This window comes from Chelonoidis abingdonii, chromosome 10 (genome assembly GCF_003597395.2).
Source record: "Chelonoidis abingdonii isolate Lonesome George chromosome 10, CheloAbing_2.0, whole genome shotgun sequence".
Classification (NCBI taxonomy): domain Eukaryota; kingdom Metazoa; phylum Chordata; order Testudines; family Testudinidae; genus Chelonoidis; species Chelonoidis abingdonii.
The window spans coordinates 35,554,285-35,580,923 of NC_133778.1; the positions used below are offsets into that span (position 1 = coordinate 35,554,285).

General features: G+C 38.7%; 2 protein-coding genes across 2 annotated transcripts in view; both read left to right on the forward strand.

Moving 5' to 3' along the window:
• TTN (titin) overlaps positions 1 to 26,639 on the forward strand; it is a 321,905-nt gene that overhangs the window by 123,556 nt on the left and 171,710 nt on the right. The window contains exons 107-116 of the mRNA XM_075069826.1: positions 5,407 to 5,496; positions 17,995 to 18,262; positions 18,360 to 18,620; positions 20,385 to 20,594; positions 20,696 to 20,773; positions 20,882 to 20,908; positions 21,800 to 21,847; positions 23,784 to 23,840; positions 23,969 to 24,046; positions 25,867 to 26,130. Of these exons, the coding sequence (XP_074925927.1) occupies positions 5,407 to 5,496; positions 17,995 to 18,262; positions 18,360 to 18,620; positions 20,385 to 20,594; positions 20,696 to 20,773; positions 20,882 to 20,908; positions 21,800 to 21,847; positions 23,784 to 23,840; positions 23,969 to 24,046; positions 25,867 to 26,130 (1,381 nt within the window). The remainder of the gene's footprint in view (positions 1 to 5,406; positions 5,497 to 17,994; positions 18,263 to 18,359; positions 18,621 to 20,384; positions 20,595 to 20,695; positions 20,774 to 20,881; positions 20,909 to 21,799; positions 21,848 to 23,783; positions 23,841 to 23,968; positions 24,047 to 25,866; positions 26,131 to 26,639) is intronic.
• Positions 6,405 to 17,903, forward strand: LOC116817953 (titin-like). The gene is made up of 12 exons (XM_075069805.1): positions 6,405 to 6,678; positions 6,969 to 7,179; positions 7,277 to 7,403; positions 9,841 to 10,120; positions 10,775 to 11,062; positions 11,214 to 11,501; positions 12,048 to 12,338; positions 14,730 to 15,017; positions 16,323 to 16,415; positions 16,533 to 16,818; positions 17,190 to 17,373; positions 17,805 to 17,903. The coding sequence occupies exons 1-12, from the start codon at positions 6,405 to 6,407 to the stop codon at positions 17,901 to 17,903; spliced, it is 2,709 nt and encodes a 902-aa protein (XP_074925906.1).

Genomic DNA, 26,639 nt, shown 5'->3' on the forward strand with positions numbered 1-26,639 from the left:
ATTCCAGAGCTTAACTACCCTTATAGTTAGAAAGTTTCTCCTAATATCTACCCTAAATATTAATTGCTGCAGATTAAGCCCATTACTTTTTGTTCTAGGGACCTTCAGTGGACATGGAGAACAATTGATCACTGTCCTCTTTATAACAGCTCTGAGCATATTTGAAGATTACTATCAGATTCTTCCTCAATCTTCTTTTTCAAGACTAAACTTGCCCATTTTAAGAAATTTTTTCCCTCTAAACCTTTTATTTATTTATTTTTGTTGCTCTCATCCCACTCTCTCCAATTTGCCCACATCTTTCATAAAGTGTGATGTCCAGAACTGGACCCAGTGCTCTAGCTGTGGCCTCACCAGTGCCCCATTGAATGGGACAATTAGGTCCCAGGTTTTACATAGGACACTCCTGTTAATAAACCCCAGAATATTAGTCTTTTTTGCAGCTGCATCAGATTGTTGACTCATATTTAATTTGTGATTCCCCAATAATCCTCAGATCCCTTTTAGCAGTAGTATCACCTATCCAGTTAATTCCCATTTTGTAGTTGCACTTGTCTTTATTGAATGTCATCTTGTTGAATTCAGACCATTTCTCCAAATTGTCAAGGTTGTTTTGTATTCTTATCCTGTCCTTCAAAGTGTTTGCAACTTCTCCCCAGCTTGGTGTCATCTGCAAATTTTATAAGCATACTGTCCACTCCTTTATCCAAGTCATTAATGAAAACATTTAATAGTACTGGACTCAAGACTGACCCCTGCTGGCCCCACTAGATACATCTTCCCCATTTGATAGTGAACCATTCATAACTACTTCTTGAGTGTGGTCTTGAGTAAGGTGTGCTCCTACCTTATACTAAGTGCATCTAGACCACATTTCCCTGGTTTGCTTAAGAGAATATGATGTATGACTGTATCCAAAGACTTATTAAAATCATGATGTATCACATCTACTGCTTCTCTCTATCCACTAGCCCAGTAACTCTGTCAAAGAAGGAAATTAGACTGGTATTGGCATGATTTGTTCTTGAAAAAATCCATGCCAGCTGTTCCTTATAACCCTATTATTTCCAAGTGCTTAAAATTGATTGTTTAATAATTGTTCCATTATCTTTCCACATATCAAAGTTAGGATGACAGGTCTATAATACTCCAGGTTCTCATTGTTCCCTTTTTAAAGATAAGTAGTATGTTTGCCCTTCTCTAGTCTTCTAGGACCTCACAAGTCCTCCCAGGAGTTCACAAAGACTGACACTTTCCTTCATCTTTCTCTTAATCCTAATTTATTAACGATCCTCCTCTTATTGAACTGATATCTCTTCCTAGGTGTAACTCATTTTGTGACTTAACCTTTCTGATTTTGTTTCTACATGTTTGTACTATTCTTTTAGCAATTTGTCTGGGTTTCTACTTTTTATATGATTCCTTTTTAATTTTTAGATCATTAAACAGCTCAGAATGGAGCCATATTGGCCTCTTACTATTCTTCCTATATTTCCTTCGCATCAGGATACTTTGCAGTTGTGCCTTTAATGTAGTCTCCCTGAGAAACTGCCATTTATCCTCAACTCTTTTTTCGCTTGGTTATTCTTCCCATGGGACAATACCGACCAGTACTCTAAGTTTTGTTGAAATCTGCTTTTTTTGAAGTCTTAGCTCCTGTGCTTTAGTTATTTTAATAGTCTTTAAGAATGAGTGCCAAATAATTACTGCATTGATAGAAGATGGAATACATAAAGCTCTCTTCTTGCATGCTTGTGAAAACCAGACTTGTATGTATCAACAGACATTGCTTATCATTCTCTTACTTGTAGATACGACTGACTTGTTAGAGTCAAGATTTCATTTATTTCCTGTGTTTCTCTCTCATGTTCATAACACACATTTCTTTCTTGATTATTTACTAAAATATTTTCCAATTCCAGAACCAAAAAAGCCACCAGTGTTTGACCAACCTCTTAGACCAGTGACAATAGCAGAAGGAGATATTTTGCAGCTCAGCTGCCACGTCCAGGGATCACAGCCAATCAGGATTCAGTGGCTGAAGGCTGGGAGAGAAATAAAAGCTTCAGATAAATGCAACTTTAGCTTTGCTAATGGAACAGCTCTTTTGGAACTCACCGCAGTTACTAAAACTGATGCAGGCGAATATGTGTGCAAAGCTATAAATGTGGCTGGAAGTGACTCTTGCAAGTCAAAAGTGACAGTGAAAGGTATAGTAAAAGAGAAAAACCATGTCTTGTGATGGCAGTTTATACCAAAACGACAATGCTCACATCTTTGTTTTCTGTGAATTAAGTAGTTCATAATCAAATAGAAAATAACCAGATGTCTGTTGTTAAAGATCATAGAAATATTTATCGTATATCTGAAATACTGGGTCCTTATGATGTAGCATTATAATTTACATGATAATTAATGTAGACACCGAATAATATAGCAATTGTAATACAGTTAGGAGGTCTGTGTCAATGAAACATGGTAGATCCCACCCTCAGGTTTTTTTAGAATTTAGCTTGCATAGACAAAACAAAAATAGGGTTGAGGCGAAGACCAGCGAGCAGAGCGGTGCTTCCAGTTCTCAGAAAGCAGTGCATGCTCCATGGGGAAGATGGGGGTATTTAGGCATGCCTTTGTAGAAGCAGTTACTGAAGGGAATTTGGTATATTGGTCAGGGAGAGTGCTCCATGCCTATGTGGCACCATGAGACATCAGCACACGTCTGGAGTGAGCCGCCAAAAAGATAATAGAGTAAGGAAGAAGGCTGGGAGCACATAAGAAGAATTCTTTGGCCCCAGTTCAGAGACAGCAGTGGAATTAATTGGGCTGGGCTATCTCAGCTTCAACCCAGACAGCACCCTCACTAAAACTGAAATTAATACAGTGGGGATGAGACTCTGTCTTTCAAATATTTTATCCCACCATCACTATTGCATCTGAGCTCTTCACAGTCATTAGACAGTACTAGGTAGCACCAGCCCTAGAACAGAGGCATGAATTGGGCCTAGAAGTTGCTCAGACACCTTTTATCTTTAGCTGTAGGCTGATGAATAAAACTAGACACCTTGTAGGCCAGGTCTTTAAGAAATGAGCACCAAGAAAAAGCGCCTTGGTACTGTCCTGTGTGGAAGCTGCTGGGTAATAGCTGATGAGAACTTGTTGAAAATCAGAGCCATTTATTTATGTGCCAGCGGTTGATTTAAAAGCCTAAATTAAAGTCATACATTTTTGAAGATCTTAAAATCTGATTCTGATGATTTATTTCTATGTAAATTTACATGGTGTGACAGAGATAAGAATAAGCCCTACAGTGTCTGCTTCCATCTTAGGAAATCAGATTACAACTTATTGAAAGTCATCGGAAAGTACGTTGGCATTTTTCTTTCATATATGCACTGCATATGCCTGCTTTAGTAAGTGGATTCAGCTACAATAAAAAATATTCCATTTAGGGGATTGAAGAAAGAATGTTGTTATGCCTGAAAGTGAGCTGTTCTAATAAAACCCTGCATTTATTCCTAAAACCTATTTTCTAGAAAAAACCAGCAGCTGCACCAGCAGCTAAGAAAGCAGCCAGTGGACTGGAAGGCTGTACTTATCATCAGAGCCTCAGAATCTCAAGTTATGGAAAGTAAGCTTGTTCTTTCAAAAATATGTCATCTCTCTATTTGTTGTATTAGATGTATGATATATCTCCTGCTGTCTTAACATGTGAAGATGAGCTTCTTGATTTTGTATTTTTCTGTAGAGAGTGTTGCAGAATGTTATTGCTAAAGTTGGAGGTGATACCAGATCCCAAATGTTAAATGGACTAAGGGAAAGTGGAGACAACTCAACCAGGGAGATTCGTATTATCATCCAGCAAGAGAATGAGATGAAGCCAAACTAGAAATAAAGGATGCAACAAAACTGATTCTGGAATGTCAAGATGTGTAGCTTTTAATGAACATGGGAAATTGAGAGCAGTGCCAACCTACAAGTTGAAGAACGAAGCAAGAAGTAATTGAAGGAGATCTGAGAGCCCAAACTGAAGAGGTAGGCATAAGAATCTTGTTAGATTGTCTATTATCTCTACACTGGGAATATTTTAATGTATCTCTGATCAGATGTAATTATTAGTATTCACACTGTATTGAACAGGGTTGATACCAATTATATATGGCTTGATCCCATCAAAGACGTACTCATATCAACAGTGTTTCAGTTAGCTAAGAATCCCTTGAAGTCATGAGTAGCGAGCATTTATCCTACATAACTATTAGGACACATAAGGCCCCTCCAGCACTAACCTGTAGGCTGCTCTGTACCAAACAATTAAGCAGACTTAGTTTCCCCAAAGGATTTTTTAGAGAAAGGAGAAATATTGTGCATGTTTCTAATTAATCCCCTTGCTTAAATAGTACTGCCAACCAAAAGAAGGAAGAAAGAGGAAAGAGAAGCCCATTGATATCATGGAACTTCCAAAAAATGTTGATCTAAGAATATGGAAGTATGCTGCGCATGTATGGAATTAAGATTTCCGTGGACCTCCTCACAGACCTTTGAGCTGCTAAAGCAAAGCCAAGAGGAGAAAGTCATATTGGTAAAGACCTAGTCAGATGGCGGTGGCGTGGGAAATGTTAAGAGTAAACATGGTTCTGGCACCAGGCTTGATGTCCTAGTTGTGACATCGCTGTTTGCATAAGAGATTCAGAATTCCTATCCATCATGTCTCACTCTGCGACTCCAGCATGCTCAAACATGAGTCCTACACATCTACAACTACAGGATAAATTCGAATTAGCATTAAACCGATTTTATAAAACAGATATTAAAAGTCGATTGTGCGCGTCGCACACAAGGCACATTAATTCGGGGTTGTGCGTCCATGGTCCGGAGGCTAGCTCGATTTCTGGAAGCGGTGCAACTGTGGGTAGCTACGTAAAATAATTGAGGCCAATAACGTTGATTTGCGTCCGCACGTACCTAATCCGATATAGTAATATCGATTTTAGCGTTACTCCTCTCGTTTTGTAGGAGTACAGAAATCGATTTAAAGAGCCCTTTAAATCGATATAAAGAGCAGTGTAGTGTGGACGGGTGTAACGTTAAATCGATTTAACGCTGTTAAAATCAGTTTAACAGCGTAGTGTAGACCAGGCCTGGGTGAGGCAGTGCTGCTACCAACAGTGACCTTTCTATCCAAGTAAGTCCTGTCTCCATGTCTTTGTCCAGAGGATCTTGGTGACATGGAACCTGTAAGATGGGCTGGGAAGAAGCTTATAGTGAGCTATGGGTTTGCAGAAAGTTCAGTTAGAGAGATATACGACTCTTCAGACTTCTTATGGGGGGAGCAGATATAAATACATGGATCTTAGCTATTTCCCAATAGTGTTACTTCATGTTAAATCATGTCATGTGTTTCTCCAGGAAATTGAGGTAACAGAGAGAGCTCGCAAAGAAGAACAGGAATTTGACGAACTTGTATCATTTATTCAGCAAAGACTCACACAGACAGAGGTGACATGATGGTTTTGACTTGATAGTAAAATATTTAATCACATAATAGAAAGTGTGATCTTGGAATGAAGACTGAACCTTTTAAAATCATATTTTTCAGCCTATTACTCTCATCAGGGATATTGAAAACCAGGCCGTTTTAGCAGATGAAGACGCTATATTTGAATGTGAAATTAAGATTAATTATCCAGAAATCAAACTCTCCTGGTACAAAGGAACTCAAAAATTGAATTCTAGTAACAAGTATGAAATAAAAATTAAAGGTGATCGGCACATACTCAGAATCAGGAACTGCCAACCTGCAGATCAGGGGAATTTCAGGGTTGTCTGTGGTCCACATATTGCTAGTGCAAAGCTAACTGTGATTGGTAAGTGTACGTTTAAAGTTTCTATTTGAAAATAATTTACACTCTTAATTTAATACTATCTGATTCCTACTAATACATAAATATATATATATATATTAACCTGCTAATAGACCCTGCAGTTGAACGGAATCTTTGTGATTCTGCTTTCAAGGAAGGATGCACTTGTGCCCTGATTTGTCAGTTCTCTATCCCAAATGCCAAATCTCAGTGGTATAGAAATGGAAAAGCCATTAAGACAAGAGGGAGATATTCAATACAAGTCTCAGATTTCTTGTCTTCTTTGTCTGCATTTATAATACAATTTTCTTTCTTGTTTTCTAAAATACTCTTCTTTTCAAGCTATGTGTTCATTCTTGTCATGCTGCCACCACGTATATCACTGGCTAGTGTAAATTCACATTTTGTAGATATATTAACTACTCACCACACTCCAAGTCTGTGCTTTTGATTAGATAGTTCATTAATTTAAGCATTTAATGGATCAGTGCAATTTAGTGTATCATCATGTTTATCCTTTTCTTTGATTTTATAGAACCACCAATGATTATAACAAAGCTAGACTCCTCTAGAGTTGTAAAAGAGCATGATTTTACTAGATATGAATGCAAAATAGGCGGCTCTCCAGAAATCAAAGTCAGCTGGTACAAAGATGAAACTGAAATCCATGATGGTGAAAAATACAGAATGTCCTTCATTGATTCCATGGCAGTCATTGAAATGCACAATCTCAGTGTGGAAGACAGTGGAGATTACACTTGTGAAGCTCGCAATGCAGCGGGTAGTGCAAGCACAAGTACCTCATTAAAAGTGAAAGGTCAGAACTTCTGTCTGTGTGTCTTTCTGTCTATGATTTCTCCACTTTACTTGCAGTTAAAGAGTAAAAATATTATCTTTAGTCAGATAGATGAATAGAAACTTCTCAGAATGCAAGATACATATCTCACCAGTGTGCCATGGCATGAAAGTAATCTCTTATTGTGACTCATATCTTTACTCTTCCATATCAGTCCAACATAGCAATACAATTTAGTGTTTAAATGTTTTTTTCTCTGTGATGTCCTGAACAGAATTAACAGAAACCCAACTTTCTGTCTGTTTTCATAGCACCCCCTGTTTTCAGCAAGAAACCCCATCCGGTTGAGACTTTGAAAGGTTCTGATGTCCATCTTGAGTGTGAGCTTCGGGGCACTCCTCCTTTCCAAATTTCATGGTATAAGGACAAAAGAGAAATTAAAAGTAGCAAGAAGTACAAAATCATGTCAGAGAACTACCTTGCTAGTATTCACATCCTTAGCGTGGATGGGATGCCAGCAATGTAGGCGAATATCATTGTAAGGCCATAACTGATGTAGGAGTGCACTTGCGTTAACTTATAAACATCTAAAAGGTGTGTATAATATTTGCAAAATCAGTTATATTCCTAGCATCAATGTCATCTCATCACTCTCTCCTGCACTACTCCTTGTGGTTTTAAACATGAAGTATCTCTCTTCACAGCCACACCAATGTTGTGAAAAAAGCTCAAGTGATTTCACTGCTGTAAGTAGGGGACACAGTTGAGCTGCAGGCCCACAGTAAGAAGGATCCCCCCATTTCTGTTCTGGTGGCTGAAAAGACAAAGGGGAAATGTTACAGAAACGAAAATCTTTGGATTTCCAGTCAGAAAATGTTGCAACTCTACCTAACGGATTTGGACAAAGCATAACCAGCCCAGTGCTGGAAAAATAGTCATCGTCCAGATCAAAAAATGAAATGCTGGAGTTCAAGAGTGCTTGCCACTCTGTCAGTTCTAAGGTTGGTAACAAGGAAACAAAACAATAATGATGATATTTTAACCTCACTGAACAAAACTGATTGCATCTCCCCATCCGTTATCAATATGGCTGTGATTTGTCATCATTCAGAAACCTGCAGTGCATGTAGAGAAGCGCCGGCCATATGAAAGTCACTCTTGGAACTCTGTAACTCTAGAATGCACAAGTGGACGGCCAAACTCCGAGCTCACTAACTAAGGTGGTTTAAGAATGGGAAAGAGCTGTCCTACTAACAGAGTAACAAAATTAGCTATTCTCAACAAAACTGTCTGGGCTAAGATCCTCAAAATGCAAAAGTAGAAGACAGGGGGAGTACACTTTTGAAGGTGAAAAACAGTTGGTTGGCCAAAAGCAGGTGCAACAGCTTCAGTGCGTGTTTTTCCCCAAAAAAAAAGGTTTTTTTCAATAGGTTGATTAACTTGTGAATTATCTTTGAGTCTTACACTTTCTTTAAAGGCGTTACACAAACATGCGTTCCTTCGGTGTCACGTCAGGCTTCTGCCAATTTGGGAAGACTGCACCGCTAATGTGACTTAAGGCACCCTAGTGGTCCGCTAGTGTTGGTGGAGATCAATGAGGGAGGGAGTACGTTGAAGCCCTCATGCACAATTTTTTCACACTGTCACAAAGAAAGCTGTTGCTTGGGCAGTCTCATCAATTGAGTCTGCACATCCCAAATGGTCAAATTGTCTTACCCTATAGGAATTATTGAAAAAATTAAAAGGAGGAAAAGTGATCCTCATATAGGGATGTGAGTTGAACAGATTTCTAGATATCCTACAAACTCGTTCTTATATCTTCTCTCACTACATCAGGCCCTGTGGGGACAAATTATGCTTCTTAGTATTCTCTGACACCAATTCCAGATGTCCAAAGGAAAAGTGTGATATTTCTGGCTAGATACTGGAAAGCCATCACACTTTAAGTTATAACCTGTTGTAATATTTATAGCTGTGTTTTATCCTATACAGATCGCATTATACCTCCTTCTTCTTTCACAAGAAACTGAAAGAAGTTAAAATGGTCTCTCTGGTTTATCTGTTGTGCTGGAATTGGCAAAGTCTGGGTCACGACCGATTTCTTTCCTCCTGGTCCATGATGACATGAGACACTATGGAACAAGTATCAGATGACTGTCACATGACAATACTGCTTCTTGAAATGAAACACACTAAAGGAATCTGATAAGAGGAACTTACTCATGCTCAGCTACTAACTGTGCTGTGGATCTGATGAATGCAGGCTATATTTGACTGTTAGAGGTTAGTATCCAGGACAAGGGGAGCTTACAGATAAAAATACTTTTTTTTGGCTGCAATTTACCATTTTTGGACCTGTCACATGAATTCTAAACCACAGTATTTGTAAGGAATATTTTACTTTCCATCAAAGTGCACTTCTCTTTCTGTGTGTCGTATAACCATCCCTTCTTTCGTGAAGAAACCAGATCCCTGCAAGTTTTATCTGGGGCAAATATAAACTTTACAAGTATCCTAAAAGCCACACCTCCATTGGATGGTTAAATGGTTCAAGAGGTAGCGTTGAACTAGTACCCGGACACAGATGCAACATCTCCTGGAAATCAGTTGCAGAACTTGGAGCTGTTTGCTGTACAGACCACTCCAAAGTGAGACTACACCTGTCCTGGTCACTAATGAGCTGGCAAAGTTTCGTTGCAGCAACACAGCTCTTTGTGAAAGGTTTGTCAGGCTTGACAATTCACAACATTTCTTTAAAAAATCTCTTGCTCAACTTAACTTTTATCTTCAATAATGTTCACTATAGAACCAGCTAAATTGTGAATAAAAATGAATACTCTCAAATGTGGAAGAAGAAAACATATAATTCTGGAATGGCAGCATACTCTGGTACCCCTCCGATTGCATGTCTTATGAAAGAAAAATGGATACAAAGTAGTTTCATTCTGCCAAAGCAGCACACCACCACAGAAACCTCTGCCATACTGGAAGTTCCCAGTAGTAAACAATAGGAAGATCAGGGACAAGTACATTTGCCCACATTGAGAATGATTCTGGACAAGATATTGTCACTCTGCAGTCTCAGTATTAGGTGTGTCTGCATTCCACAAAGAATCTTTTTTCATACTAATGGTCATTGTGGTATTTAAATTGTGGAATTAATCATGTGTCTTTGTTCTTTAGAACCACCTATTTTGTTACAACACCTTGGAACCTGTTCAGGTGACAGTTGGGGATTCTGCGTCATTACAATGCCAAGTTGCTGGCACACCAGAAATTATTGTATCATGGTACAAAGGAGATACAAAACTAAGAGCAACTCCTACCTCTAAAATGTACTTTAAGAACAATGTTGCCACTTTGGTTTTCAGCCAGGTGGATAGTGGTGATAGTGGGAAGTATATCTGCAAAGCAGAAAACAGTGTTGGAGAGGCTTCTTCATCAGCTTTGCTTTCTGTTCAAGGTGAATATTTTATGTTACCAAGAATAAAAATTTACTTTCTTCTGGTGTGGTGTTTCAGGAAAGAAAAGCCTTTTTTCAGAAACACCCAGTGTCTTTACATGACCAGTCAGAAACTACCCAAGTCAAGAGGCCCTGCAGCATTTATTACCTTTCAATAGCAAAGAACTGGCTGGGAAGAAATTCCCATGAAATTGTACTGTGCTCCCTCTAAGACATAGTGGCTTCTGTGTCTTCCCCATCAGTTTAGGGCATGTCCCCAGTTATTCTTCTTGCTCTTTACACTGTAGAAAATGTGAGCATTGATCAAACATTAAGGTTATGTTCTGCCTTTATTTACAACTTTAGAACATGGACTTCAATGAGACAGGAAGGATGCATTGTATTCTTCCTAGCATCCGTGGGCAGATCCCTCTCTTCACACCAATCCCCAAACTAAATGGTCTAACATATAATCTCTTTGATCTTTTGTGGGCCTCTTACTGTTTTATATTAGGCAAGCTGGTTAAAAACGGTAACTGGATCATCCAGTATCTTCTTGTAAATCTACCATCTAGATCACAATAGAGTATCTTTTTAGGCAGTGCTTACTGGAGAGTTCACCAAAGCTGGATAACTTCCTAAAGTTTTCATTGTGCAATACTTCTTTCCTTGCAGAGCGTAAATTTCCTCCTTCATTCACACGAACATTGAGAGACATTCATGAAACTATTGGCTTACCAGTTACATTTGATTGTTGCATAACTGGCTCAGAACCTATTGAAGTATCCTGGTCTAAAGACGGCGTACATATCCAAGATAGCTATAATGTGCAAACCTCCTTCTTGAATAACGTAGCAACTCTCCAGTTTTTGCAGACTGACAAGAGCCTTGCTGGACAGTACACTTGTACAGCTTCCAATGCTATTGGAACTGTTTCTTCCAGTGCCAGGCTCGTGCTTACAGGTTGGTTGGTTATTTTCCTTCAACATCAACAGGTCATTTTAAAATTTCCATCTTAACTTAAAACAATAAGTGCAACATTTGTTTAACAATATGGTTTAAGAAAATTAATCTTTTAAAAGCTATATATTTTTTTGTTTCTTTCGTCCTGTAGAAGGGAAGAATCCTCCACTGTTTGATATCCCAATTGCACCCGTGGATGCTTTTGCTGGGGATAGTGCTGACTTTGAATGCCACATATCAGGAACACAACCAATTAAGGTCACTTGGGCAAAAAATAACCAAGAGATACGGACTGGACGAAAATACCAGATTAGTTATGTAGACAACATTGCTTATTTGACAGTTCTGAACATTGACAATGCAGACTCTGGAACTTATACATGCCATGCTAGCAATGAAGTTGGAAAGGACTCTTGCGCAGCTCAACTTAGTATTAAAGGTATTGACTGATCCATGTGTATGAATTCCTTTATATCTAAAATAAATAAGTCATCTTGTTGCTAGATAAGTTTGAGACCATCTTTTCAATATATGGATTAGAAAATGTGTATTAAAGTATGTATTAGGAGGAACTGAAAGGTCTTTAAAGGAAAGTGTGGGGAGAATTGTGAGGAGGAGATAATGTTTTCTTTAGTCTACTTTCTTTGAAAGTTTACAGACTTTTTCATTTTAAGTGCTTTGTACAAAATCTGGTTTGTTCCTTGTAGCTTATACGTATGATCTTGATTTTGTTTAAAGAGGACATTTTTCTTAAAAGCCGTATAAGTAATTTTTTTATTACTTTTTAAATAGCAAAACTCCACATCCATTTATACAGTGTGGTATTTTCCTGTTCCTGCATACCTTTTGTTTAAAAAAAAATGTGTATACAAACTGTTTTTTAACAACATATAGTAATTAGAGGTATTTCTTGAAAAGTCTTCTACTGAATATTTGATCTTAAAATTTATTTTTAGAATTTAAGGACTATGTTCATTTCTTGCAGAACGAAAAATTCCACCTAGTTTTACAAAGAAACTGTCTGAAATAGTAGAAGAAACAGAAGGGAATATCCTTAAACTTGAGGGCCGTGTTTCTGGTTCTCAGCCTCTGACCGTTGCTTGGTATAAAAACAACCAAGAGATCTATCAGAGTCCTAATTGTGAAATATCATTCCTAAAAAACACCATTCTTCTGCAAATTAAGAGTGCAGCGCAGGCTGATGCTGGTTTATATACCTGCAAAGTGTCCAATGAAGCAGGAAGTGTATTGTGTACTTCTTCCATTATTATTAAAGGTTAGTTAATTTCATATTTTGCCTCACTGTGGTGTTAGTTTTCTTTATCAACATGTTAGCTGTCAATATACGCCTTCCATAGCTAATCAAATAATTCTCTCTAGGAGTCTTATCTTTGGGCCATATATAATAGTGTTCGAACAATATTAAATTCAATACAATTTACACAATGAAATAATGGCCCCAATTCCTGCTTTAGATACACAGGCACAACTCTCATGAACTTCAATGCAAGCTCTGTATTTCAGGATAGACTTTGGGCACAGTATTTCTATTCCTTTCACCTTAGAATATAATAGAAATAGTATACAACAAAATAGTGACTGCGCTTCTGTAGCTTTCTATATTTTAGTTAGAGAACGGTATTACACAAACCTTGCTGCTATCAATACATATTAGTAGCAAATAATAACCCAAGACTGTGCATGCTATGAATGGCTAGAGGTTTGCAATATGCCATAATTATTCCTGGTAATGAAACAAATTCCAGACCATACCTGGAATATTTGTTCACTAAAGTGTGATGGATTTTTGTGGGACAATGTCAACATTTCTCAGAAATAGCTCATTTAACATCTAATTATTAATGCAAGAATCAGAGCCTTTGGGGTTTTTTTGTTGTTGTTTTTGGTTTTGTTTTTTACTTTTTGCATACTGTCCTTTGGGAGCTATCATGCATAGATAATCCCAATTTATCATATATCTTTGGAAGTCCATACCCTTAATATGCATTCTGAGCATAGTACATAATGTGTTTAGAAAGTATTTTGTGAATTATTTATCTAGTTCTTAACAAGTGTAGTGCAAACACACTGTCTACTCCATTGCATGTCTTTTTCTTGTACATTTGTTTTTTTCCTCTTTTCCCTACTGCAACATGATGTATGTCATACTTTAAACAGTAACATCTAGATTACTCATAAAAATAAGCCTATGCTGACACTTCATTTGAACCTGCATTGGTGTTTTGCAGGGGAACTGTATGGAATGAGCAAAGTAAAATGTGCATGAGATGGTTTTATTTTGGCCTATATTTACACCTGTGCAACTCTCACATAAACTAACTAGTTTGGTCATGCATACCTGACGGTAGAGTTGTAACATACCTGCTCTGCAAATGCATGATTGCCTACCCCAAGCAAAGAAATATTTTAGTGGGTCCTACACCCTGGCCTGGTTTTCAAACACCTGCATTGCCAGGTGATTTCATATGGAATAGTAGTGCTCAGTTCCTCCACACATTGAGTCATAAGATAAAACTTTTGTCCCTGCCAAATAGGACAACCAAACTGAGGAGTAGCTAAGTTACATGTGGCTGATCTCCACGTGGTGCCAAAAATACATCAGGCCATTTTATCGTCCTCTATTTGAAATTGCGATTTTTCCAAACTCATCTGCTAATGCATAAGATCAGGATGGATTGATCCTCTGCTCTTCCCATTATACTGTCTTTTATATTATGTCAGATAATATTGTGAGATATTATGTGATGTCACCCAAGACATACATTTAACACAGTAGAAATTAAAAACCTGTAATACTGGTTTCTTTTTGCCTACATTAATGTCAATAGATTTGCTTGCGTATCTTTCCCACCAATTGCATTATCACTGTTCCTCACTCTTGCTTTTGAGGGCATCCAGGATGGGATTGAGTTAAACCACAAAAGCAAGCAATTAATTTGACTTTCTAGGTTAAAGTCAGATTAATGTTGCTTTAAAATTTATGACAATGATGATGAGGTAACCAGTTATATCTGGTGTAAACTATGAATTAAGATTGTAAAAACAGATCAGCTTGAACATTTAGTGATCTAAAAACTTGAGGTCCCATAATATGCATCAAATCTCTACTCATTTTCTTTTCATGTAATGGCAGTTTTGCTATGCAAGATGTGCAGCTTTTCTTTCATTGTTGGAAGGTTCAGAACAAATGCATATATGTCTAAATTTGTACAGCCAGGGCAGTTTGCTGTGGTAAAATGGACTTCAGCAATAATTGCTTTTGTAATATATTGCATTGCTTAGTCTTATAAAAAGTGCTTAAGCAAAATATGAAGAATAGCAATGGTGCTTTAGTTGTTTTAATATTCTTTAAGAATGAGTGCAAATTTATACTACTGCACTGAAAGAAGATGGAATATATAAAGCTCTCTTCTTGCAGGCTTGTGAAAAAGTATATTTTCCATACTATTTTTTCTAATACTATGTAGCATTAGTATTCTCAGAAACCAGACTTGTATGTATCAACAGACATTGCTTATCATTCTCTTACTTGTAGATACGACTGACTTGTTAGAGTCAAGATTTCATTTATTTCCTGTGTTTCTCTCTCATGTTCATAACACACATTTCTTTCTTGATTATTTACTAAAATATTTTCCAATTCCAGAACCAAAAAAGCCACCAGTGTTTGACCAACCTCTTAGACCAGTGACAATAGCAGAAGGAGATATTTTGCAGCTCAGCTGCCACGTCCAGGGATCACAGCCAATCAGGATTCAGTGGCTGAAGGCTGGGAGAGAAATAAAAGCTTCAGATAAATGCAACTTTAGCTTTGCTAATGGAACAGCTCTTTTGGAACTCACCGCAGTTACTAAAACTGATGCAGGCGAATATGTGTGCAAAGCTATAAATGTGGCTGGAAGTGACTCTTGCAAGTCAAAAGTGACAGTGAAAGGTATAGTAAAAGAGAAAAACCATGTCTTGTGATGGCAGTTTATACCAAAACAACAATGCTCACATCTTTGTTTTCTGTGAATTAAGTAGTTCATAATCAAATAGAAAATAACCAGTGTATTTGTTAGATCATAAAATATTATGTAATCTGAAATACTGGCCTTATTGTAGCATTATATTTAATGATAATTAATGTAACACCATAAATATACAATGTATACATTAGGAGGTCTGTGTCAAATGAACATTAGATCCCCACCCTCAGGTTTTAGAATTTAACCTTGCAGACAAAACAAAGGGTTTGAGGCAAGACCAAGCCGACAGAGCGGGCTTCAGTCTCCAGAGCATGCATGCTCCATGGGGAAGATGGGGGTTTAGGCATGCCTTGTAGGACATTACTAAGGGAATTTGGTATATTGTCAGGGAGAGTGCTCCATGCCTATGTGGCACCATGAGACACAGCACAGTCTGGAGTGAGCCAGCCAAAAAGATAATAGAGTAAGGAAGAAGGCTGGGGAGCACATAAGAAAGAATTCTTTGCCCAGTTCAGAGACAGCAGTGGAATTAATTGGGCTGGGCTATCTCAGCTTCAACCCACATGCCCCCCTCACTCAATTGAAATTAACACAGTTTGGGGATGAGACTCTCTCTCTCTCTCTCTGTCAAAGATACTTTATTTTGTTACCCATTCTATAGCATCTGAGCTCTTCAGTCATGAACATATTAAGGTAGCACCACCTAAGCATGGAGGCAGCAGTGGCCTACAGCAGCTTAGTCATTTTAAACTTCTAGCTGTAGGTTGATCATAACTCTAAGAAACCTTGTGGGCCAGGCTTTTAAGAAAGGAGTGCTAAAGAGAAGCTCTTTGTTACTGTCCTGACCTGAGAGTTGCTGGGTAACCAACTAATCAGCACTTTTGAAAATCAGGCCACTTATTTATGTGACCAGCTATGCATTTAAGAATCTTAATTAAAGTAATCCATTTAAAAAAAATCAGAACCCGAGTCTGATGTCGTTTACATTAATGTAAATTAAAATTTACATGCTGTAACAGAGATCAGAATCAGGCCAGAGTGTCTGCTTCCATTTTAGGAATGAAATGACAACTTATTGAAAGTCATTGGAAAGTACTTCGCATTTTTTTCTTTCACACATGGACTGCATATACTGATTTAGTAAATGGATTCAGCTGCAATAAAAATATCCCGATAGTACATCCCTTCTCATTCAGCGGAGTAAAAAAATTTGTTATGCCTGAGCTGTTCTATTAAACCCTCCATCTTAATTCCTTACACCTATTTTCCAGAAAAACCAGCAGCTGCACCAGCAGCTAAGAAAGCACCAGTGGATGGAAAGCTGTACTTTATCTCAGAGCCTAAGAGTATCAAAATTGTGGAAAGTAAGTTCATTCTCCAAAAATGTCATTTTCTCTATTTGTTGCATTGCAATATGATATTATCTCCTGCTGTCTTAGACATGTGAAAGATGAGCTTCTTGATTATGTATTTTTCTATAGAGAGTGTTGCAACATTTCTTGCTAAAGTTGGAGGTGATCCAATCCCAAATGTTAAATGGACTAAGGGAAAGTGGAGACAACTCAACCAGGGAGGTCGCATTTTCATCCAGCAGAGAGGAGACGAAGCCAAACTAGAAATAAGGGATGCAACAAAAACTGATTCTGGAACGTACAGATGTGTAGCTTTCAATGAACATGGTGAAATTGAGACCAGTGTCGAACTTCAAGTTGAAGAACGAAGAAAGGAAGAAGTAATTGAAGGAGATCTGAGAGCCAAACTGAAGAGGTAGGCATAAGAATCTTGTCTAGATTTGTCTATAATCTCTACACTGGGGAATATTTTAATTGTATCTCTGATCCAGATATAATTATTAGTATTCACACTGTATTGAACAGGTTGACACCAATTATATATTGGCCTTGATCCCATCAAGACGTACTCATATCAACAGTCTTTCAGTTAGCTAAGAATCCCCTTGAAATCATGAGTAGCGAGCACTTATCCTACAAACTATTAGGCACATAAGACCCCTCCAGCACTAACCTGTAGGCTGGCTCTATACCAAACAATTTTAAGCAGACTTGGTTTCCCAAAGGATTCTCTTAGAAAGGAGAAATATTGTGCATGTTTTCTAATTAATCCCCTTGCTTAAATAGTACTCCAACCAAAAAGAAGGAAGAAGAGGAAGAGAAGCCCATTGATATCATGGAACTTCTCAAAAATGTTGATCCTAAAGAATATGAGAAGTATGCTCGCATGTATGGAATTACAGATTTCCGTGGCCTCCTCCAAGCCTTTGAGCTGCTAAAGCAAAGCCAAGAGGAAGAAAGTCATAGATTGGTAAGACCTAGTAAGACTGTGGCACTGGGAATGTTAAGAGTAACATGGTTTCTGGCACCAGGCTTGATGTCCTAGATGTGACATCGCTGTTTGCATAAGAGATTCAGATTCCTATCCTATCATGTCTCACTCTGCGAACTTCCGGCATGCTCAAGCACTGGGTGAGGCAGTGCCACTACCAACAGTGACCTTTCTGTCCAAGTAAGTCCTGTCTCCATGTCTTTGTCCAGAGGATCTTGGTGACACAGAACCTGTAAGATGGGCTGGGAAGGAGGTTAAAGTGAGCTATGGGTTTGCAGAAGGTTCATTTAAAGAGATACATGACTCTCCAGACTTGTTGGGCAGGAGGGAGGGACAGATATAAACACATGGGTCCTAGCTATTTCCCAGTAGTGTTACTTCACGTTAAACCACATCATGTCTGTTTTCAGGAAACTGAAATCACAGAGAGAGTTCGCAAAGGAGAACAGGGATTTGAGGAACTTGTATCATTTATTCATCGAAGAGTCACAGAGACAGAGGTGAAATGATGGCTTTGACTTGATAGTAAAATATTTAATCACATAATAGGAAGTGTGATCTTGGAATGAAGACTGAACCTTTTAAAATCATATTTTTCAGCCTATTACTCTCATCAGCGATATTGAAAACCAGACCGTTTTAGCAGATGAGGACGCTATATTTGAATGTGAAATTAAAATTAATTATCCAGAAATCAAACTCTCCTGGTACAAAGGAACTCAAAAATTGGATTCTAGTAACAAATATGAAATAAAAATTAAAGGTGATCGGCACATACTCAGAATCAGGAACTGCCAACCTGCAGATCAGGGGAATTTCAGGGTTGTCTGTGGTCCACATATTGGTAGTGCAAAGCTAACTGTGATTGGTAAGTGTACGTTTAAAGTTTCTATTTGAAAGTATTTTATACTTTTTAATTTAACACTCAGATATCTACTAAAATATGTATTTTAACATGCTAACAGCACCTGCAGTTGAACGGAATCTTCATGATACTGCTTTCAAGGAAGGACGCACTTGTACCCTGATTTGTCAGTTCTCTATCCCAAATGCCAAATCTCAATGGTATAGAAATGGAAAAGCCATTAAGATAGGAGGAAGATACTCAACACAAGTCTCAGAGAAAATACACAAACTAATCATCAAAGATGTTAGAACAGAAGACCAGGGACAGTATACCTGCAAGCTTCACAATCTAGAAACAACTGCAGATCTAACCATTGAAGGTTTGTAAACAGATGGAAATCTCTTTGTTATGGTTTCTTGAAAGAGTTTCTTGATGCTCAGTTAACAGAAGATGGACCTGATGGGAAATTCTGCTGATCCATTTCTTTGAAGGAGATACCACTGCCAGGATAACCTAATAATATTTTATTTGTGTAATTAATATGACCCATTACTCTGAAACACTTTGATCTGAAAAAAGAATGAGGAGTACTTGTGGCACCTTAGAGACTAACAAATTTCAGATGCATGCAGGGGAAAATACAGTAGGAAGAGATATGGATGGATGGATGGATAGATAGATAGATAGATAAAAATACACAGAGAACATGAAAAAATGGGTGTTGCCATACCACTCTGAAACTTTGATCTGAGTTATGTTTATCCTGTTTAGTCTCCTCTTTCTGAGATGTTTATATTTTCCTGAGGTTTCAGACTTCCGAAGTGCCTAAACACCAAGCATTCTTTATCTTTTCTTAATTGCTTTAATGACTTCTCTTGAATACTTCTTATAATAATCTTGTTGTGGCAATACTTTTGTGTCTTCTTAACTTCACTCCTAAATGGAGCACTTCACAGGAAATAGAATGATGAATACACATTTCTTTGTGTTTCTTTTTTCTTAATTTCCTTTTTCAGTATCCTAGTAGATGTCTGTTGTTCGTTTATGGAATTACAATAAATTATATACAGTAACTCCTCACTTAAAGTCATCCTGGTTAATGCTGTTTCGTTGTTACGTTGCTCATCAATTAGAGAATATGCTCATTTAAAGTTTTGCAATGCTCCCTTATAAGGTTGTTTGGCAGTCGCCTGCTTTGTCCACTGCTTGCAGAAAGAGCAGCCCATTGGAGCTAGTGGGTGGGGGCTTGGAACCAGGGTGGACTGGTATCTCCCCCATCAGCTCCCTGCTCCCCTAAGTTACCTGTGCAGCAGCCGCCCAGCAGGCTATCAATTGCCGGGCAGTTCAGCGGTCCATCCCCCCACTGCCATGTGCTGCTCCTGCCCTCTGCCTTGGAGCTGCTCCCAGGAGCCACCTGCTTGCTGTGCAGGGGGGGCGGAGAAGGGGGGACTAATATCAGGGTGTCTCCTTCCCACCTGCTCCTGTCCCTCGCTTACCCCATCTCCACAGAGCTGTGTGGGCTCAGGACAGAGGGAGCTTGCTAGCAGCAGCTGCTGTCTCAACTTGCTGATCTACTCAAAAAGGCAAAGTACTTAGAGTGTGGTCAGTGTACTCTCTCTCATACACAGGGTGTGTGTCTCTGTCTCTGTCTGCCATGCTGTCTCCTCTCCCTCCATTTGTGCTACCTTATAGAGTGTGAGGCTACATTAACAGCAATGTGTTAACCCTTAAGGGCTTAGCTGAGTGTTTGTTCATCATTTAGCAGAAAGGCATTCCCTGGGAAATATCCCTCTCTCTTCCACCCTCTGACTTCACCATCTCAACCAAGCTTCACAATCATCATAGCTGTGTACAGCATTAAATTGTTTGTTTAAAACTTATACTCTGTGTGTGTATGTGTGTGTGTGTGTGTGTATAGATACAGATATATTTTTTTTTCTGGTGAAAAAAATTTCCCTGGAACCTAACCCTCCTATTTACATTAATTCTTATGGGGAAATTGGATTTGCTTAACATTGTTTCACTTAAAGTCTCATTTTTCAGGAACATAACTACAACTTTAAGTGATGAGTTACTGTACAAACCAACAAAGGTCTATTGCAACAAGGATAACTAATATATTTTTGTTTTGTTTCCAAACCAGCTGAGCCCATTCAGTTCACAAAGAGCATACAGAATATAGTGGTGAGTGAACACCAGTCTGCAACCTTTGAGTGTGAGGTCTCTTTTGATGACGCAGTTGTGACATGGTATAAAGGCTCCACTGAACTGCGGGAGAGTCATAAATACAGTTTTAGAAGTGAAGGTCGCTGTCATTATATGACTATCCACAATGTCACTGCACAAGATGAAGGTAACCTTAATGGGATGTTTCCATTGTCAGTGTTTTTTCTCATTGTTTGTGTTTTTTAACAATCAACATGAGGTATATATCAAAATGCTTTCATATTCCAGGTGTGTATTCTGTAATTGCTCGTCTTGAACCAAGGGGCGAAGCAAGAAGCACTGCAGAGCTCTATCTGACAACCAAAGGTTAGTGCATGTAGTAAACAGGTTTGAGAGTGTAGCTACATACAAGATCTGAAATTGTGTGCTGGAGAGCGCAAACATTCTAAATACAAATCTGTTGTCCTTTTGCAGAAATGAAACTGGAAGTGAAGCCACCAGGTAAAGAAAAAATTGAGAATGTGTCTATGAATCATCTGGCACTGATTTAATTTTGTGTCCTCCTTTATTTTTTGTTTTTGGAACCCTTATTTCTGGATTTGGTTTTAGTTCACCAAGGCTAATATGCTGAGAAGGAATTTCCAGATCTATAAAGGAGGATTTTTCCCATAGACAGCAATTGTGAATGTTGTGATGACTCCACAATTATTGAGGAATTTATGGGCCTGGGGTCCTGTTGCATATTATGGGAAGCCAACTTCCCCCCTTTCCTCGGGGCTGAGTGGACAGTTAATTGGGCATGGACTTACAGTGCAATATAGTGAAGGTTAGGGAAGGAGTAAAAAAGCAACCAAATAGACGAACAATATATAATAGACAAGGAAAGTGATCATTCTAACTGTACTTAATAATCTTCCTTTCTGTGGGGGGAGGGTGTATGAGAAAGAGAGAAAACCATCTAAAATATTAGAATCTAATTTAAAAACAAACAAACCAGAATATAAGGATTTAAGGTGTGATGCAATTAAAATGATAATAAAATTTAGGTGTGTGTAACTTGGCTAAACTATGACTGCGGAAGAGGACATGATAATGATCCATATGCATTTCTATGATGTTAAATCAAAAGAGAAGGAAAAATTGCACAAGGTGGTCCAAGAGGATATAAACAGGTGTCATGGATGAAACTGAAGAGAGGAGATATAGTCTGAATGTTTCCTAATGCGGAGGAGTAACAGCCTATAGAACAGTTTCCTATGGGAAGAGGTGGAGGTCCCATCTCTTGAGTCGTTTAAAATTAATCCTTAGAAAATATTGTGACCCAGTCCTGGGGATTGGACAAGTTCATCAGAGTCTCTACTTTATACATTTCTATATATTTTGACTTTCTAGATGTTCCTGATGCCAGAGTTGCAGTTCCAATTGAAGCACCAGCTGAAGGTAAAATGAATAACCAGATTTTTACAAGGGGATTTCTCTTTAGAATCTAGGCAAAAGTGCAGTGGGCAGTTTGGAGATTCAGGAACCTCAGAGAAAATCTAGGATTGAGCAGTGTTCAAATTCACCCCTCTCTGTACAAAGCTTGAATGATCAGGGTTTGCTGGGGGAGACAGTGGCACTGTTACTTCTGGTGCTGGGTGTGCGATAGTACCCACTGACTTAAATAATTGTCAGAGTAGACTGGTCAAGTAAGTATGAGCGGGAGAATGGTCCCACTATGATGGGGAACTTTCCTGGCTTCTGTACTACCCCGGGGGAACCACACAGCAAAAAGATGTGTCCTTGCTCCAACTCCCTTTGCCAAGATGCCTGCCTGACCTTGAGGATTCCTCTTCCACTCTCCCATGTGGCAACCCTCATAACCCCAATAAGGCAGGGTCACTTAGGACAGGGGTCATGGTGTCCCCTCTCCAGGGTACTCTCTTACACTGGCCACTTTCCTGACCCACTGATCATTACATTAAGTTTAAACCAAATACAACTTATTAAACAGCAACTGTAAACAAAATAAGGGGAAAATGGAAAAGGTTAAACGAGCAAGGGGCTGGGGCTGGGGAATAACACAAAAACAGTTTCAGCTACTGAATAAAAGTTCACAGCCTATTCTTCACATGCCCCAGGCCTCCCTCCCAGGATCTGGCTGTGCTATGGTGATACAGTGGGTAAAACACCTACTCAGATGGAAGCTACGCGCTTTCTGACTCTAGGTGGCAGGACCCTTCTCCCCAGCATTAGCCCTCCTGTGATTCAGGGCCCCATTTTCCTCCCCTCTTGAGTCCGGCCTTCAAGGCCCTCTTGCCTGGTGATGTCTCCCTCCACTGGGCCCTCGCTGCCTAGGGCCTCCACCTTCCTCTCCCCAGCTGCTCACCATTCTTGCCTCCAGTATTACTTGTGGCACAGAAGGCATCCACTGCCCGGCCTTGGCCCTGCAGCTCCCTGAATAGCTCAGCCCTGGCTCACCGTTGGCGTGGCTGGTCTCCACTGCTCCAGCTCCCTGGCTCTGGGCTGCTTCAGTTCCCCTACTCTGGCTCAGTGCTGCTGCTACCTACCTCCCCGACCAGCTCTGGCTGCTGCTGCTCCTCTTCCAGCTTAGCTCTGCCTTCTCTGTCTCTGTACTCCTGCTCTTTCCCCAGCTCCACTCTGGCTGCTGCTTTCTTCTTAGCTCTGCCACTGCGCTACTTTCGCTCAGGCAGCTCCAGCTCACATGGAAGATGGGCCCCAGGCTCTAGACTCCCACATTGATCTGCCTACCCTGTCAATCCACAGACTTGGAGCACTGGCCCTGGGGACTGTCACTCTCAGGATCCTGATTTCTTTTTGCCCCTTCCCCCTTTTCCTGGTATGGGGAGAGAGCCAACAAAAAACCCTGCATTAAGTTTCAGTAGGAGGCCTACAGCCCCCTTTCATTAGGATAGATTTTCAGTTCCCACCAGGGCCACCCAGAGGATTCAAGGGGTCTGGGGCAAAGCGAGGGAGCTGTGTCACTCATACTCACCCGGCAGTGGTCCAGGTCTTCAGTGGCATTTCGGCGGCAGGGGACCCTTCAGTCGCTCTGTGTCTTCGGCAGCACTGAAGGGCCCCCCACCGCTGAAATGCCGCTGAAGACCCGGACCGCCGCCGGGCCAGTGCCAATGGGGCCCCTATGGGGCCCGGGGCCTGGGACAAATTGCCCCACTTGCCCCCCCTCTGGGCAACCCTGGTTCCCACCCATGGAAAGTACTTTGACTGTTCCAACCCATACCACAAGTTACTTTTGATTTTTTTTAATTGTAATACAGTTATCCTGTGTGTCTGTATGCAAAGTATATTAGGGATTTTTTTCACATATTATTAAGAATGTAGCATTGATATAAAATATCTTCTTTATTTTTCTAAGATATCCCTATTCCTGTTTTGCTGCCTTTTGCTGTTCCACCACCAGAAGAGAAGAAAGGTAAAAGCTTATAGATTTAAAACTGGAAATGTCAAAAGGAATGTACTATGTTAAATCCAACTTTTTCCTGTAGCTGTTAAATGCAAATATATATATATATATATATATATATATATTTTTTCTTTTAGAAACCAAGAAAGTTCTTGTAAAGAAAGTCTCCAAAAAAGTGGTTTCAAAAGCTCCTGAAGAAATTGCTCCACCTAAAGGTAAAATGGATGTTTACATTATTTTTTTAAAAGGTATTTTTAAGAAAGTAATTGTATTTAATGTGGAATAATGAAAGGTCATTGTGTTTGACTTTTTTATTTTTAAGTTATAAAGATGCATATTTAAAGCCCAAATTCTCATTCATTAGGATATTTCAAAATATGTTCTGGAACAGTGATTATCAAGGTAGAAGTAATTTCTCACGTGATCCTAGTTAAAGGGTATAACCTGGTGATACAAGATAAAAACTGAAAAAATGAGCATGAATTAGCATACAAGAACCTAAGCTCTGAAGATAAAAATAATAAAAACTTTGTAAAAAGACAAGCAAAACAAAGACAAAAGCTACTCTGTAAATATGTGACTGTTCTCTTATAGTGTCATTTTATGAAATTGAGAGAGGCAGCTGCCTGTTTAAAAAAATGCAGAGAAAACTGTAGCTTCTCACTTAGTCAACCGAAAGGCCTTGATCTTGTAGATTATATCAGTTAGAATCAATAGTCTTTCCAGTGTTTTTTTCATCATGCTAGCATAAATCTACAAAACATTGCTATCAGCAGATTTGATTAGGCATATGTAAAAACCACTCTTCAAATTATTTTTTTATTTATGTGAATATTATTATTATTTTATTTTATTTTATTTAGTTAAACTGTGTCAGGAATAAAAACATTTTGGGTAAAATAACATATTCTCAAGATGCTAGTTATTTATTTCTATCTAGAAAAAGTGAGTATGTAGACAGTATACGACCTGTAAAAAAACTCCCAATGGGATTCCATCCTTTGACTTCAGTGGGCTTACGACAATGCCCTAGGGACTTGATTCAGTGCCATTAAAATCGATGGGAGTCTTTCCATCAACTTCAGTGGAGATTGGATTGGGCCGTAAATGCAGAATTTAGGAAAGGTGCTAATTTCTTCATGCTCCATTTCTATTTTTTCTGAGAGTAATATTAGAACTGATCCTTTGACGTTTTAAATTAATGGAAGTTTTACAGTTGACTTCAATGGGTGAGAAAATCTGGGACAATGTGTCTGTCACCTAGAGGTTGCTAGAGGATATATACCACCTCAATATGCATCTATATTTGCCTTTATAGTGTGAATGGAAGCTATGTATACATATTAAGGAGAGATTAGACCACTAAACATAACATGTTTCTACAGTTTCAGAGGTTGTAAAGAAGCTAGCATCCTGGCCCCAATCCCAAAAGTAGCAGGATATTATTTCAACAAAAGCAGAGTATTTAAAACATGTATACTAAGAAAATAATCCATTGTGTAGAAATAGGCCACTCAGTTTTCCTACCATGTGATAATCTGCATCAGAAGTATGCAGATTCATTCTTAAATTTTTCTTTCATTCATCTTAACTTCCTTAGATAGATTTCACCCTGGTAGTAGCATATGCTGATGATATTAATTTGAAAAGAATTTTTTCCTGTTCCAACTTTCTCTTGCAGTTGATATATAATGAACTCAGTGTGGTAGTCTTCCAGTGAACAAATAGGAGAAAATTGCCATTGAAATATGGGTCCTATAACCCCAAATAATGATAATCTAGTTATGTATTGAGGCAATAGCTCTGACTTAGCTAACCTATTAGTAAATTGATCAACTGTGTCTGCATGAGACAAAGCAAGTTTGGACAATATCAGAAGTAGCAAAAGACAATAAAACAGCAATATAATACTTAGACTACTGTGTAAAAATGTTTAATATACTACTTGAGTTCCATAAATAGGTATATTTCTTAAATTAAATACACATATTATGCCTTGCAAACTCCATATTTTAATATGAGCAATCTTTTAAAGTTCCCGAAGTGCCAAGGAAGCCACAAGAGATCGAAGTGACTTCTGTAGCTAGAAGGAAAGAAGTTCATGAAAAGGAGGAAATATATGAAGAAAGAGAAGAGGTTTATGAACAAAAAGAAGAAATTTATGAAGAACAAAAAGAACCTTATGAAGAATGGGAAGAAGATTATGGAGAACAGGAATATTATGAAAGGGAAGAAGGTTATGAAGAAGGGGAAGAGGAATGGGAAACTTATGAAGAAAAACAAGTTTATCATGAAGAAGGTATATTCGAATTTCTTAATTTTATTAATCTTTTTTCCCTTCACTTTCCCCATCTCTCTATTCTCTTGGCCCTGCTCACTATAATTCATTTGTTTTGGGATGTATAAAATGTTACTGCTGAATACAATGGAATATAAATATTGAAATTACTATTAGTATTTTGTGCCATTTTCTTGACCTGTTATCTTCTAATTACCCATTAAAGAGGCCATGACCTACAAGACCTAACATTTCAGCAGCTACTAGGATTTTTAAAGGACAAACAGAACTTTTTTCTTCCATTTTGAGACCTTTTCATAACAAGGATACATGGGGTTTCCAGTGTGTATACATGTGTATACAGTGTATACAGCTTCACATGCTGTAGTGGGGTGGTGCAGGGCTTCTTCACCCCCCCCCCCTACTCTCTATGGAACTGAACCTGAATGGTTGATTTAATGGAAGTTTTGCCATTACCTTCAATGAAAACAAGATCAGGCACCAAGCAGCTTGTGCCTGCCTGTATAAAA